At 29.0% G+C, this 15,787-nt stretch overlaps 3 protein-coding genes across 4 annotated transcripts in view; 1 reads left to right on the top strand and 2 right to left on the bottom strand.

Moving 5' to 3' along the window:
• LOC146872031 (fatty acyl-CoA reductase wat-like) overlaps positions 1 to 15,787 on the top strand; it is a 114,307-nt gene that overhangs the window by 78,639 nt on the left and 19,881 nt on the right. The gene's annotated exons all lie outside the window — the stretch shown is intronic.
• LOC146872032 (fatty acyl-CoA reductase wat-like) lies at positions 12,046 to 13,087 on the bottom strand. Its single transcript, XM_085664524.1, has 4 exons — positions 13,020 to 13,087; positions 12,823 to 12,918; positions 12,336 to 12,656; positions 12,046 to 12,229 (listed from the first exon to the last, which is right to left on the bottom strand). Exons 1-4 carry the CDS (start codon positions 13,085 to 13,087, stop codon positions 12,046 to 12,048), a joined length of 669 nt encoding a protein of 222 aa, XP_085520650.1.
• Positions 12,115 to 15,787, bottom strand: part of LOC118450121 (fatty acyl-CoA reductase wat-like) — an 86,081-nt gene continuing 82,408 nt past the window's right edge. The window contains exons 2-9 of one of the 2 annotated variants that reach the window (XM_085664543.1): positions 15,618 to 15,751; positions 14,222 to 14,553; positions 13,749 to 13,988; positions 13,510 to 13,655; positions 13,286 to 13,395; positions 13,020 to 13,215; positions 12,336 to 12,918; positions 12,115 to 12,249 (exon numbers count right to left, since the gene is read on the bottom strand). In XM_085664543.1, the coding sequence (XP_085520669.1) occupies positions 13,839 to 13,988; positions 14,222 to 14,553; positions 15,618 to 15,636 (501 nt within the window). In that variant the 5' untranslated portion in view covers positions 15,637 to 15,751 and the 3' untranslated portion in view covers positions 12,115 to 12,249; positions 12,336 to 12,918; positions 13,020 to 13,215; ... (1 more) ...; positions 13,510 to 13,655; positions 13,749 to 13,838. Of the gene's footprint in view, positions 12,250 to 12,335; positions 13,216 to 13,285; positions 13,396 to 13,509; positions 13,656 to 13,748; positions 13,989 to 14,221; positions 14,554 to 15,617; positions 15,752 to 15,787 lie in introns of both variants that reach the window. The other variant, XM_085664542.1, reaches the window with a different exon arrangement.

Here is a 15,787-nt window from a genome sequence, read left to right as displayed (position 1 = left end):
ATGCTACGTTAGCTGAAGGATTAAGAAAAATGAAGTGCCACTTGACCTGTACCATAAAAGCAAACAGAAAAGGTATTCCAACAACTCTGAAGAAACCAAAATTATATGAAAAAAGGACTGTCGTATATAAACAAGAAAATACAATGATCTTAGCTTGGAGGGATAAGAGGATAATATCGTTATTGAGCAACTGGCATAATGCTGAAATGATAACTACTAGAAGATTTCTACGAGGTGGTACAATTGAAAAGTGGAAGTAATTGAAAAGCCAAGCGTAATTGTCGGGTACACAAAGTCGATGAGTGGAGTTGATCGGGCTGATCAATATGCCTTTATTATTACTTTTTGAAGAAATCGCTTAAACGGTGGCGGAAATTGTTTTTCTGGGGAATGGAGATATCAATAATTAATTTATACATTCTCTATAAAACTGTACAGCACAATAAAAATGAGAAAGCATTGACGGAGTTATAGTATAGAAAAATTTTAATCGATCAACTTGTAGGAGATTTTTGTCACGATAGAACAAGAGTTTCTACATCAATTTCTGAAATCAGACTAAACGAAAAATAATTCATATAATGAGAAAAGGTGCAAAGAGGGATTGCGTTGTATGCTCTAAAAGGAAACAAATGAATGGCAGACGTCAAGCAAGTGATTACTGTGACACTTGCTTAAGTAAACCCAGAATGCACATCGGAGATTGTTTCCAAAGATATTACACCATGGTGAATTACAGAATTTTAAATTTATCTTTTATTTACAATAGGAAAATGCATATTTATAAAATAAATAAAATCAAATGCATTCACAAGGACGTATAATCTTTTGCGCTCAAAATAAGACTTTCTTTATCTCAGGCGTTCCGCTCCAAAAATGTGCCGGAGTTGTTGGTAGGCAGTACTAGAGAAACGCGCGGAGCGTTAAGGGTTAATGAAAGTAAATTTAACATATTTGGGTTGAATGAATGATATACTGTGTAGAGAAAAAAAAACACCGAATATGAGAAAAACAATTTATAGGCATTCATAAAATATTTGTTGTTCTTAAAGCAGGACTTGGATATCTCCATTTTATCAATGATATCATGGACCATAAATTATGTATTGATAATTTAAAACAATATTTTTAAGTTAGTACAAATAAAATTGGATTATAGGACAATTATGTGTTTTTACGAGATAATGATCCAAAGCAGAATACATGATAATGGATCCTGTATAATGTACTAAATCAATTAAAAATCTTCCTACAGTCTTTAAACTTGGATGTTATAAAATATTTATGGGGTTATCTCGAAGAAAAAATTCGTGATTATCATATTTCTTTAAAGAAAAATTAAAAAAATGGACTCTTAGAAGTGGAATAAAATTTTTAGTATTAAAACCAAAAATTTAATAAATTCGATGGCACAAAGGCTTAAAACGATTATACAATCTAAAGGAAATCTCACTAGATACTAAAATTATAAATAAATTGCTATTTATTTATTACTATTAATTTATTACTATTAAGCATTAATTAAATTGCTATTTGTTTATTACGTTTATGTATTAAATTGTATAGTTTTTCTAGTTGCAAACGTAGAAATGTACGAATATTTATTACGCGTACATTTTCTGCTAATTTCTGAACATTTATAATCATAACAAATATAAATAAATAATTATTTTTTAATAACATTCGTTTTAGAGATTTCTAAGAATATGTATACATATATATATATATATTTTGTTAACAATTTTTTTGTAATAAATAAAGTTCTACGAAGTTTTTCTTCAAATTCACTGTTGTACGAATACTTTTCACGTTCACTGTGTATCGCCTGTATCATTTTTATTATCTAATTACTTTTTTTTTATAAAGGATAAAACGGAACAAGGTTATCAAAGAATGTTAATAGAGAAAGATAATCATAATTTATGCTATTACTGTAGTAAGAATAAATGATTAACATTATTTTATAAATCTAGATCAAGTTGAGTGAAATAGAGAAAGAGGTGAAGGTACAATTTTGACTTTTATTCGTGAAATATTTTTGTTTTCATTTATTAAGCTATATATTACTTCCAAAGAAAATATATTTTTATTTTTGTTTTCTTATTGCGAACGAACAAACATTCTCACAATTTTTAATCCTAAAGATTTATTAACTCATATTATTGGAAGACAATTTATTATAATTATAAGATTTATTTTTCGATATTTACTGTAAAACAGTGAGAACTAGGATAAAATTATTAATGGAATAGCGTCGGGTCAATACATACATACGAAATCATGACGGACATCACTGTCGAAGTAGTTTTAAATTCTTTATCATTTTTACTGATAAATCGTTTAATTTTGCATTTTTTATGATGGCGAGCACGATAAAATTTCAAAAACCTAGCCTAACTCACTGAAATGAAATTTAAAATTTTAATCTATGGATCATTGCATCATTATCATTCGGTATATACTGATCGCAATTAAACATAAGTGGTAGAGGAGAAAGAAGCCAAATACTTTTAATCTTATAGTTTAGTAAAAGCTAAATTACAGTGTATTGAATAAAGAATAAATAAATAATTATTGGAAAAATTTGGTAAATAAAACGTAATTAAATTCGCCAGTTTCAACAAATACAAAATTTTACAAAACAAAAGATAAAACAGTTCGATTGTCCAATTAAAACGAATTATCTCTCGTCAAATAATTCTTGGAATAATAATAATAATATCTTATTATAATTAATAAATATGATAAATATAAATGCCTTACTATAATAATAAGACTTATTAACATTTCATATTGATAATATTTTTCAAAATAAAAATATTATTATTGCGATTATCTTTACTATTACGTTTGATATCAAATATATCAAGTTACGAGAAGACAATACTAGTTGCGAGAGAAATTATATTTCAATAATTTCAGGCTTCTCGATAATTGAACGATAATAAATTAAGGATAAAATGAAAAATTGTAAAATTTAGTAAAAAACAATTAACTCATATCGCTTGCGTTGTTTGTTTTTTTCTTGTTTTTTTCTTTTTTTTTTTTTTTAGATAACATTTCAAGACAGTAGGCTGATTGTTATTGACATATATATTAGAATAATGTAAGTTCATCCTATTCATAGTTTTATATTCGTATGGAATCCTACAAAGATCTAGACGAATGGATTTATTCACTTAAAAAATAATAGATCGAATTGTCTCTTCGTCAAATAATTACTACTACTAATAATAATAATAATCCTTACTATAATTAATAAATATAACGAAAATAGTGTCTTATAATAATAATAATAAGGCTTATTATTATTGCGTTCTGATAATATTTTTGAAAATAGTAATATTATTATTTACGATTATCTTTGCGATTAAAACTTGATATCAATTAAAAAAAATTTATTCTATGACGATAGCAAGCGTATCTTGAATTTCATTTCATTATTTAATGTTAAAAGTATCATTAACACATAATACAAATGTAAATTATAGATTCTCCTTTGAAATGTGAATAAAAAAAGCATCAGTTATACCAAAGAAAAAGCCAAAAATCATTCTTTTGAAAAAATGTTTTACACTGAACGTCGAACGAATAATCAAAAATTGAGAAATGTCTATGTATGCAAAACCTAAACGATATTATTCGACAAAATTTGCGTATTGAATTAAATAAATTGTGTAGGTTCTCATCTGTCTCTTTTCCGTTTTCTTTTTTTTTTTTCTTTGGAATATATCATTAAAAATGTCTGACTGTTTAATTATGTCAATTTGAAATTTATCTGCTTATTATTTAAATAATCTCATGCTACGCGATTAAATTCGACGTCAATAAATCAATGATAGTAAGAAACATTATAAGAGGAAGAAAATATTCGCGATATAATTAATGCATCACGCGCGTATATTTTTATTATTAGAAAATTTTTCAAGATGATAGTCTTAACTATTAAGAATTCAAAAGATTAACATATTCAAAAGATTAATGCAGATTTATTCTATACAACAGGTTATACGATATGTTAATAGGAAATTGTACATTGTGATTTTTTTATGCATTACACATAAATTTCAAAATAATGAAAAGTAGCCGAGTTATAAACGTAAGTTCAAGGTGAGATAGTAGGGACGGGGAGGGGGGGAAGGGCGGGGAGAGTAAGTAGTAATAGAAGAACGAGAAAATAGTTTGAGTTTTTTAACGAAGTGACGAAATAGATTCTTTTTTGTTCGAGTGCTCTAAATATTCGCATTAACGTCGATTTTTAGATCTTTCATAATTTTGACGATCGAAGTGCAGATTAGGATTCGAACCTTTTTTTATCGTCACCATATTTTATTAAAGTTACAGCGTCTATGTGAAGCGCGATCAGGACTGAGAAGTATAGTAAGATCGGAAAAATTATTATGTATTTAGAAATAAATGCATATATTTTTCACTCTACACTTTAAATAGTCAAATGTTCGCGGGCAGATAAAATGAAATTTGTGAGTTGAAAAGAAAAATTTTGTAATTTTCTTAAAGGTATCTTTTAAACTGAAATGAAATTTATACCGTATTAGATCTTTAGATTTTAATCTTTTAAAACCGGCAATCACATCTTGACTTCCTTACAATATCTTAACAGAAAGTTTACCATTTTACGTTTAATTTCGAAAATAATGAAGGGAAAACTTTTTATAGCAAAATTGTTAACTGTTAAGTCTAAGGTAAGACGGCAAATGGTTAATCGGTAAGGTATATTGATATTTTGGAAATAATATCGATATAGAAATTTGAATTAGTTGACAAAAGCCATGAACTCATATTATAATTTTTCCATATATTTTGTTGATAATAAATATAACAACTGAGGAAAATACATTTAAAAAATCATTTTGTAAACCTATTATCATTTATCTATGCCATAAAGTAGTTATGTAAATATCATTAAAATACATGTATTTTACTTGTCTCATGCTCTAGAATAAATCGCAGAAAAAACATCTTGCTTCTTTATATATTTCAGGAATGATAGCAATTGAGAAAATGTAACGATTTCTCTTAGTCATATTTACGAATTACAATAACTATAGATTGATTAGAATCAGGGAATTCCATTTTTGAATTGTTTCAAGAAAATACATTTCCATATCCTTCTCGTTCGCTTCACTTTTGTAAGATACACAAAGAAAAATATTAATATCTACCTCTCTTACCCTTTCAAAAAATTATTTAAATTGTAACAATAGATAACAGCATTGAATAACATATAACATTGTAAAAAACAGCATTCATTTATAATAATATCTGAAGTTCATCTTTCCATTTATGGCGTTTCTGCCAATTCTTCATTTTGATACAATATTTTAAAATTGCATTTATTGTATCTAATTTCAATTATATTGTGTGATACCAACGACGTTAATGATAAAATTATATTGGCTATTGTATAACAAGAATTTATAAATCACATATATTTTTGGAAGAATCAAAACGATAATTGATTCGGGTGACATCATGCGGCAGTAACTCTTTCACCGCGGCGTTCTAGCGCTATTGTTATTTAAGTACGTTTATTTCATAATTGCTCTTTCGGACCAAAGCTTCCTGACATATAGACATTTGTGTGCAGGCCACATTTGGATGTCTAACAATCCTGTTGAACGGGTGACTCGATCGAGACCAGGAGATGGGCAACTTTATAAGGATTATTATGGAAAATTAGCTATTTTTAAAATTCTGGTTTAGTATACACATGTAGGGATACATTATTCTAACAATTTTTCAATCTATGCTAATGCATATATTTTCTCTATTATGTTTGATTAACCTGAATTCCTAGAGGAGTTTTAGTTTTTATTCGGTATGTTTTTTTTTACTATGCTTCTTCATATATTTTTCTCTAAAATACTGACTATTGTATATATATATATTGTATATATATATATATATATCAGTATGTAACATATTAGATATCAATAAGAAGTAGGAAAATTATTTCCTATCTTGTTCATGAAAAATTATATAACTTTTTTAGATCAACTCTATTCTCTTGTGATCTATATGTTTGTTAAAAATCTACTTCAACGTCTTTTACTTTATTTTTATACATTAATTCCCTCCTTTAATAGGCATAAAAAAATTTTCTTTTAATCGTGTCAGCTCTTAAAAAAAAATAATTATAAGTATGCTATCAAGAAGCATATTTTTTTATATTCGTTCGAACTTAAATAGTTGCATTTTGCAGTATTTAACTATAAACTTTTGAAAATTATATGAGGTATTTATTTGAATCTCTCGACAGACAAACGACACTCATAGTTGTGTTACTATATGAGAAATATGACTTTGAAAGAATTCTATTAAACCATAATTTTTAACATTAAATTTGTTGGCGTAATTTCAGTCAAAGTGTTCAATTTCAATTAACTTGTTGCAACAGCTTTCTCCTGTTCGTCCGCATTTATCGTCATTCCCATCATTTCTGCTCTTCCAAATCTATCTGCAAACGTATAGATGAACATAAACCTGAAGATATTAAAAAATTCTTATCTCATTAATTTGATTGATTCATTTTGACTGTTTTTTTTTCTATTTTTTAGAACGAATTTTTCCATTCACCTCACATTAGTGTGATTGATGATTGATTAATGATTCTATTAGAAAAAACAATTAAAAAAAAAATATTGTAATCGAATATTACTTACGCATTTTACAATGTTATGACGTTATTTTTCTTCGTATAATCGAGCGACCACAAGATCGTTATTAACTCCGATTGGATAAAAAGTAATCAGTTCTTACATTTATGTCTCTATAATATGGTGCTCGTCAGTTCATTTATTATAGCTATTTCTGTTATAGCAGCTTTCAATTGATTCAGTTGACGTAGAATTTATTGTTTCACCTTGAGGAAGGAGCTCGTAGAAAATTACACCTTTCGAATCTCACCAAATGGATAAAAGAACTTTTTTGGGGTGTAATCCCGGTTTTGCGACAGTTGAAGTTCTATTACTCTACGTACTCGTGCCTATAAGGGTTTCTCTTCTTTGAGGTGTCTTTTATAGTTTCTGGTTGACTAATGCACGAATACGTGACACTATCAACGTTATATTAATTGTATTATCTACTAATGGGTTGTTCGGAAAGTAATAATGTTTTTTTTTGTGAAAATGAAAGACAATTTTTGTATAATGAACAAATATTTTATTAAATTATATATTGGCCATTCTGGTACAATACCTTTTGCCGTCTTTCTGGTAGTAGCATGATTCCACGCTCATCAAATTTTTGGTCTTTGCTGGCAAAAAACTGATCGAGGTGGTTTTTGACCTCCTCATTCGAAGTGAAGGTTTTACCGTCTAAAAAATTTTACAGTGGTCGGAACAAATAATAATCCGAAGGTGCCGGATCTGGAAAATATAGTGGCTGTAGCATTGTATCTCATTCAAGCTGTAAAAGCTTTTGGCGAGTGATCAAACTTGTATGAGGTCTCGCATTATCTTGATGAAACACAACATCTTCTCTGTTAATTAATTTTGGCCATTTCTGTTGGAGTGCATCATTCAGTTTGTCCAGCTGATGACAGTAGACTTGCGAATTAATTGTTGTGTTATCCGGTAGTCTCAAAAAAAAACGATTTCTAAAAAATCTCACCAAACAGATAGAATGGCCATTTTTTAATGGATATTGGCTTTGGAAATGCTTTGAGCCGGTTCATCTTTTTTACTCCACGATCTTTTGCGTTTGACATTGTTATATACAACTCATTTTTCGTCCCTAGTAATGGTATGCTTCAAAAATGGATCATTTTCGTGACGTTTCAGAAGCGAATCACAGACGACTCAAATTTCTCTCCGTGAGAACATGGGGAACCCATATATAGAGCTTCGATGTTAAACCCAAGCCTTTCAAGTGGTCATGAGCAGTTGAATTTGATAAATTTAACCACTCACCAATCTCACGTGTTGTTATTCGCCGGTTTACATCAACTAATGCCTTTATCGTGTCTTTATCAGCTTCAACCGGCTTTCCAGAACGTGATACATCTTCGACATCAAAATTACCCGATCGAAATTTTCCAAACCATTTGTGGCACTGGTGTACTGTCAACACATCTTCTCCATACGCATCAGTTAATTTCTTTCTACAAAGAACAGCATTTTCAACGTTCAACATTCTCTTGAACAGCATTTTTACCTTTTCTATAGTAAAAAAGTAAAATATGACGAAAATGCTGCTTATTGCTCTCTATATTTAAAATGGCACCAACCAAAAACTACTGCGTAGAATAAATTGGACTTTTTCACACACAAGCCTTGCTATATCAGCCCTCAAAACATATAATGATTACGCGGCTTAAGTGTGAAGTTGGTTGCAAAAAAAATACAATTAAATGTTCTGTCGGGAAGAAACGAAATTACCTTCCGAACAACCCAATATATTCAGGAAACTTGTCACACGTTGTTACAGTTGAGACATAACGCGTCAACTACTGTAACTATTAAAATAATGTATTTTGCTTTAAAATATCATTCTAATAGTAATCTTATAGTTAAATGGTTAATTAGTTTTTTTCTTAAAAATTTATAACTTTCCAATGGCAATATGCAACTCAAAAAATTTATTTCACAACAATAAAATTTTGGCTTCCACTGATTTTATCAATGATTAAACACTTGTTTCATACTTCGTATCTATCATTTGTTCAAAATATTCGTTTTACATTGATAAAAAAATTGTTTGGACTTGATAAATGTTAACTCAGTCATTTTGTATACTCCTCAAACTTCCAGCTTCCCTCCACCAAAATATAACTAAATTTAGTTATATTTGTATAATTATACAGATTTGTCAAAGGAAAAAAATATAGTAAAAACATATTGCTTTTTAATGCTTAAAAGTCTTATATGATCTTAAAATGTGAAAGAAGAATTATTCGTTTGTATGTACACCGTAAATTAATATACTACGATGGATAATGATACCTACAGTTTGTTATTTGTTATAATTATCTTTTAATTTTTCCGTCAATTTGAAATATTTTCATATAAAGTTTAGAAATGAAATGTTTTGATAGAGTTCACTATATCTGATTATTTTTCGACTATTTAAAAATTTCGATAGGGTCAGTACGTGCAGAATTGGAAAGTACTTTCGGGGAAGGAAACTGAGTTTAGTTGATAAAAATAGAAGAAAACATTACCTCTTAATTCTATTTTGCAAAGCGGTCACACGTACTTTATCTACTGTTAGCGGTTGAATGTCCTACATAAGTTCATTTCGATCGTAAATACTTCTCTGTCAAAATCAAAACAGACTTCGGTTTAGACTGTAGCACGCGAATACTTAATTATGCTTTTTCTTATGTCTATAGGAATGTTAAACCAAACTTTTTCTTACTATATTATTCATTTTGGTAAACGTTGGGGACAAAAACTGGTTAATAAGCTACCGTTCGATAAAATGCTAATTAGATCGCGTGACGACATTGACGTAGTTCATGAATACAACAGATCGAAAACAAATGAGACGGCGAGTTGTGAATTAAACATAAAATCGTTGTAACCTCGGATCCAAAAAAATTAGTTTATCATCTTTTACTCTTAAACTTGTGTTGGTCATATCTCTCTCACTCGTACATAATAATCACTTTCTAGTTGCAGATTGTTATGATTTTGGAAATCATAACTGAAATTACCTATAGTAAATATTACCTATAGTTTTTTTTCTTTTAAATGTATGGAAGAAGAAATTAGATCCTATTAAATTTGATAAATTTTCATCTCTATCGAATATTGCTCCCCAATTTTGCATGTAACATTTCCTCTTCCAACATCTTTTTGTTTTTATTTTTCTCTTTACTCTTGAAATTGCAAAATATTCATGTTCATTCGTAAGCTGTACATATGTAGACTTCGCATTTTCAAGTTGCAGTTGTTGATAAAATTCGTACAAGTAGAAAAACAAGCTTATGTAACTTAGTGCGATATTGATGTATACAATATGTATAGTTGTAGGTATTGTAGAATTAGGAAAATATTCATGTATATATGTATGAGTGTCGAAAAAGTGCTGGAAATTATGATAGAGATGTAGACCTGATATAGATATGGTATAAGATAGACATGTAGATATGTTACGAACGATATATAAGCGAGAGTATATGAGCGATGGAGTTAAGTGACGTGTGAAGACTAAGTGACGTTTAGGACTTTGTCTAAACACATGGTTTGTAGGTCCGTATCATAAAAGATGTACATAGATGGAAGAAAACAATAATGAGCGAGCGGAAGAAAGAAACGGTAATTAGTATAAGGAATTAGGCATTGTGCGGAGAGATTAGAATAGTACAGAATAGATCAAAATAGAAAATGGAGTAATATACACAGAAAAGTATAAAAGAACAGAGCAAATCAGAACAAAATAGTTAAGTTTTATCGAGTATCGAAGAGAATAGAGGATCTATTTATATCTTTTTTTTTAAATAAATGATTGTTTTTTTTGGCTGAAGTTCATTATCCTACGGTATATAAGTATCGGTTTTAGAATGAATATTTATCGTTGACAAACTACGGCAAGACATAGAAATATCATTTAGACATTTAGCTTGCAATGTAGAGCCCATTTTTAAATTTCAAATTAGGGAACTCGAACAAAACAGAGGCACTATAAATTCTTATTTCGTCTTTACTATCTCCATTCTCCCAACGTCCAATTAAATAAATATGTTTCATTAAGAAAATGATATTCAACAAGTTCCTGCTAATATATCGTATAACTTGATTTATTGTAATCTTGTGTATATTATAATAAATTAATCTTTGAGTATTGATGATTATCAAAAAAAAAAATGCTTCGGAATGAATATTTTCCACTGTCAACCGACTATGAAAACGGACATATGGGAATTTTACCCAAGAAAGAGGTCAGTTAGTTAACAATGCAGAATGCGTTTTAGGGCAAAAGATATGAATTATATTTCGAAAGGGAAATAAATGACTTACAATCTTTCCTCCTCATCTTGATTTATCGTTGTTTAATAATATGACGAAACATGAGAGTATGTAAATTATAATCCTGATCGATAAATTACAAGTCGACTTAAGTGAGCAATCGGACATTTCGAATTGTCATTTTGAAAAATACTATGATAGATCATAAGATAAAAGAAAGCTCATGTAATATAAGCGTTGAAGAAAAGCTTATGTAAAAATTCTGAAGAGAAGTTAATCGCATTTTCTTTATACTTTTTACAATGTATACACAATGTATAGATAATTATATTATCATAGAGGAATATGACTAAATTTGTATAACACATTTATTATACAATTATGATTATTGTATTACATATAATATTTATTATAAATTATGATTATTGTATTACATACAATAATGTAAATCTATATTTATTTTACTTATTGCAAAAGTGTTTCCCATTTTGCATAATTAAAATTGACGCACTTTCATCGCAATTATAAACGTTAGAAGCAAACATTCTTCCCTTATGCTCATGTCACATACAGATATTGTTATCGAATGTACTCACTGTAGCACCGAACTATAAAGTTTAGTAGAAGTAGGTAGGCTCTTCCCCGCAATCACGGAGGGCTTAAACTGTCAGTGTACGCAATGCATAACCATCAAAAACTATACATTTAGAAATTAATTTTCAACGTTTCGGTTAAATTTTTGGGATTTGAGATCAGTATGGCGAATACATTTCACAAAAAAGTAATGAATTTACCAGTAAAAATGATACGGAATTAATAAGTATTTCGGCAACAAATCTCACCAGTTATGATTCCGAAATACGTATTTATCGAACGAACTTTAAATTATTGTCTTATTCATTTTACTTTAATTTTTACTAAGAAAGAGAAAATGCAGAAAAAGTGATTCATGGTTTCAGTGAAGTTCAGAAATGAAAATTGTAGCTAAATATTCGACCATAATAAAAATTAAATATAAAAAAAAAAGTATATATTATATCCAATAAGTAGCATAGTGTATAAGGAGAAAATTCTAACCCAAATATCTGTCCGAGATTTCACGAATAAAAACCGTTTAATTTTGATTTATTTTATTCAAGAAATTATTGATTCGTACATAGGCTAAATTATAATTATTTTTATCCTTCATTCTCTTGCTTATCTTTGCTTCTTTTACGGAGATCCAAACTTTACAAGCAGTCTGGAAATCATAGCCCATGTGATGATAAATAGAACACACGCGATAAGAAGTTTCAACGCTTGATGCATCAAATAAAACCTTGAAAATTTGAAAAATCAATATTATTTGAAAGTGATTATCAATAACAGAGGGAAAATGAAGTAAAAATGCAATAAGAGAGATACCTTCGCCATTTTATACGAGCTTGTGGAAGTGTCTCAATAGGATCCTTTAAGATATATTTTCTTATACCTGAGAAGTATGTTTCAAAATAAATATGCCAAACGAGAATCTTCATATCACAAAAGAATAATTCACGATCTTCGGGCGTCAACTTCCTCAACAATTCGTTCCATCTTTCATTCGTAAATTTTTTTTCGTTTATACAAAAATAACTAACTAGATCTGACATTTCGTGAATTTTATTATACATTCTGAGTAATCTTGAACGAAAAGGATTATCGCCAGATGAAAGTTTTCGCTTCTTTATCGTTCTAATACGCTCCCTTCAGAAAATTAGATAAGAGAAATTTATCTTGGGTTTTTACTCCTGCACAAATAGAGTGTATCGATTATAAGAGCTGGTAATGAATGGACAAAATATACGTAGAAAATATAGATCGGCCGATATTTTGTTATTTCAAAGAATTTGATCAAATTGTCTTTTCAGACAGTACCAATTCTCCATACGTAAGTATCTCGTTCAAAAATTTGCCGAATGAATTGTCCTTTGATACGTAATTATAAATGGGAATATCTTCGTTGGATCTAAAAAGATTATGTACTCATACAGACGAATTAATTCAATATTTTCTAATATCATTATTTAATTTGATCCAAAAAATATTGTTTGGAGTATTTGTCGTTACTTTCGATTATTTACAATCTCCCATGCACAAGCGATTATTCCATTGGCGGTCAAATTTCCAGGAACCATGTCCACATTTATCGATCTATCGCACTAGTGAATTCGCATTAATCCAATTAGAACATTAGTTGTAATTTCTGTTGGTTCGTACACGTTGTCGATCCATCCTTGAATAGGTTCTCGATACGTAGATATCACTAGGAATATTAAACTGATTAACATACACCATTTATTGTTTTATTCTGTAAGGATTACATTACTACCAACCAATTCCTGGACGAAATATTCCAATTGGTATAGAGTCAGCATGCTTTTTTATAAAATTCTATGCGGCTGTTTTCGTATAAACATAAGTATTTGACCATATTCCGAGTAATCTATAATCAAACAATTGTCTGAGTGTAATTAAGTGCACTATCTATTCATTTTATATTTTTTATAACTAAATATATTATAAACTAAGCAATCGATACTCCGAGATATAAACATACTGTGAGGTAATATCGTCGAGCAATTTTTCATTTATACTGTTCAACAAATTTATCAACTTATCGGGATCTATCGGTGGGTCATAAAATTTCTCTTCAAGTGGAATATGAAAACAATTGGAATAAGCCGCTGATACCTGCACAGCACTCTGAAATGTTAAGGATAACAAAGATTTGTTAAAGTCAGATTTTGAAAGACCCTGACTGATATTAATACGTAGGACAGAGGACAAAGGTGGCACCTTCGGTTTGACATTTCTTTGGACAAATTTATTATATCCTTTACACTTCGAACGTTGATTTCTGTCGCCAATTTTATTCTCTCGTTGAACTTAACGGTTGTGGCGACATGAAAAATAATTGAGACCTCGCGTAGCTCTGTCGACCATTGAGATATCGATATTCGGCAAGGTACAATCGCCCCTGATTGGGACTATACGATTCTGGAATGTTGGTTGTTTCTCTCTCAAAGTGGAAAACAACTGGAAAGTTGAAAGAGTTATAAATATTTTCTCTCTCACGTTCGTTATTATAAATGACAAGAAAACAACTTTTTGCGATTTTTTCCACTGGTTATAATAGATCACTACTTTGTCTCTCAATTTTCTTTATTTTATATACCAATTATATTATTTAATAGAAAGAGATAATTTCAAAGTTGGGTCAAAGGTGAAATAATAATTTACTAATCCCTGTAATAGATATAATAACTCACAGAATTTTCAATTAGTTCTTTCATGCGTTGATGCACAATTTTTCCTTTTTTTGTACGTATCAAAAGATAAATGCAAGTGATACCGGGACATTCTCTTAACAATTTCTCGATCAATAACTTTCCTATGAATCCTGTTCCACCAGTTATAAAAATACTTTGACCACTGTAAAATTTTTGAATGGGTGTAAGTTCGTCATTATCCTCGATGGGTTGAATATATACAGGAGCATATTTAATTTCCGTAGCATCTCTCAAAGAACTTTCCGATAGGGCTGTTTCTTGTTCATCTCTTTCTGGCAGTACGTCTATCATAATTGCTTCTCTAAATCTATCTGAAAACATAAACATAAACGTACGTGTAGAAATCTTCTCTGTTTTTCTATCGTATTTATTTATTTTAATCGTTTAAACGATAATGCAAGTAAGTTCAAGTGTCCGCTGAAAATATTATAATCGAACGTTTGATTAACACAATCTTTATTCCGATGAGTTTGCTCTTTCTATCTTAATATCGATTATTAAAAAGCATTCATGGCATCTATTACTCGTCCTAATATATATCTATAATTTAAAATAGACAATTTCGTTATGACAGAAAATGATCGATAATTGGTGTCCTCGATAATTCGAAAGGGAAAAATATCACATGTACATATATTAATATTAATTGCTTCATGATATTGTTTTTTATCTACTATAAGGTAAAAAAAACATTTCAATTGCAAATGTAATCTAAGTATAATTTTTCGCGTACTACGCAAATGGAACAACGTGTAATATTCCTCGTTAATAAAATGATACGTAATTCTTTCTACTAGACAAATTTTTTAATCTTCACTTCATTCAGACAGGAAAAAAATATTTATTACGATTCTTGGAGAAATCTTTTCAATATTTGATAAAAGATAAGTGCAAAAAAGTTAAAAATTGGTCATAATAAAACTAAAAGGGGATCATATAAAAACTGACAAAAAAGAATGTCAGGAAATTTACTGTAAATAATTACATTACATATTCCTTCTCAACAATGTTTATGTCAGATAAAAATATTTTTGATCAGTCCATTAACAAAAGACTAATCAAAACTGATCACATTCCGTGTTTAGACTTCTGAATATTTCGAAAATTAAAAAAAAATTTTTCGCGTTCTATTTATGGTTTTAATTATGGTAATTGCAGCTAATTCTTCTATATTTTGTTGAATTGTAATATTAACCGAATACCTTAATTTCTTATTTTTCCGTAATTTCGTGTAACTCACAAACCTATTTATGCTTTTTAAAATGTTCACGTAATTATTCACTTGAAGCTTCGTAAAAGAATGTTACTAAATTTTTATAACACACCTTTTGATTTTGATTCTTTTTAAGTGTATACTTCTATAAAATTTACTTACTTTCAGAATTATTTTCCATATTGCAGAATTAAAATAAACGGGCTTACAGTAAAGTTATGAACATTCGGAGTAGAGATTTCTTTCCATTTCTTAGGACAGTTGTAGATGTTGATTGAACGAATCTCACTTTTGCACTGAAATGTAAAAACAACCAAAAGTATTTAATCTTT

Source organism: Vespa mandarinia, unplaced genomic scaffold (genome assembly GCF_050613455.1).
Source record: "Vespa mandarinia isolate Hongniang unplaced genomic scaffold, ASM5061345v1 scaffold_62, whole genome shotgun sequence".
In the NCBI taxonomy this organism is placed as follows: Eukaryota; Metazoa; Arthropoda; class Insecta; order Hymenoptera; family Vespidae; genus Vespa; species Vespa mandarinia.
The sequence above is the reverse complement of the archived record's forward strand: the minus strand, read 5'-3'. Positions and strand labels throughout refer to the sequence as shown.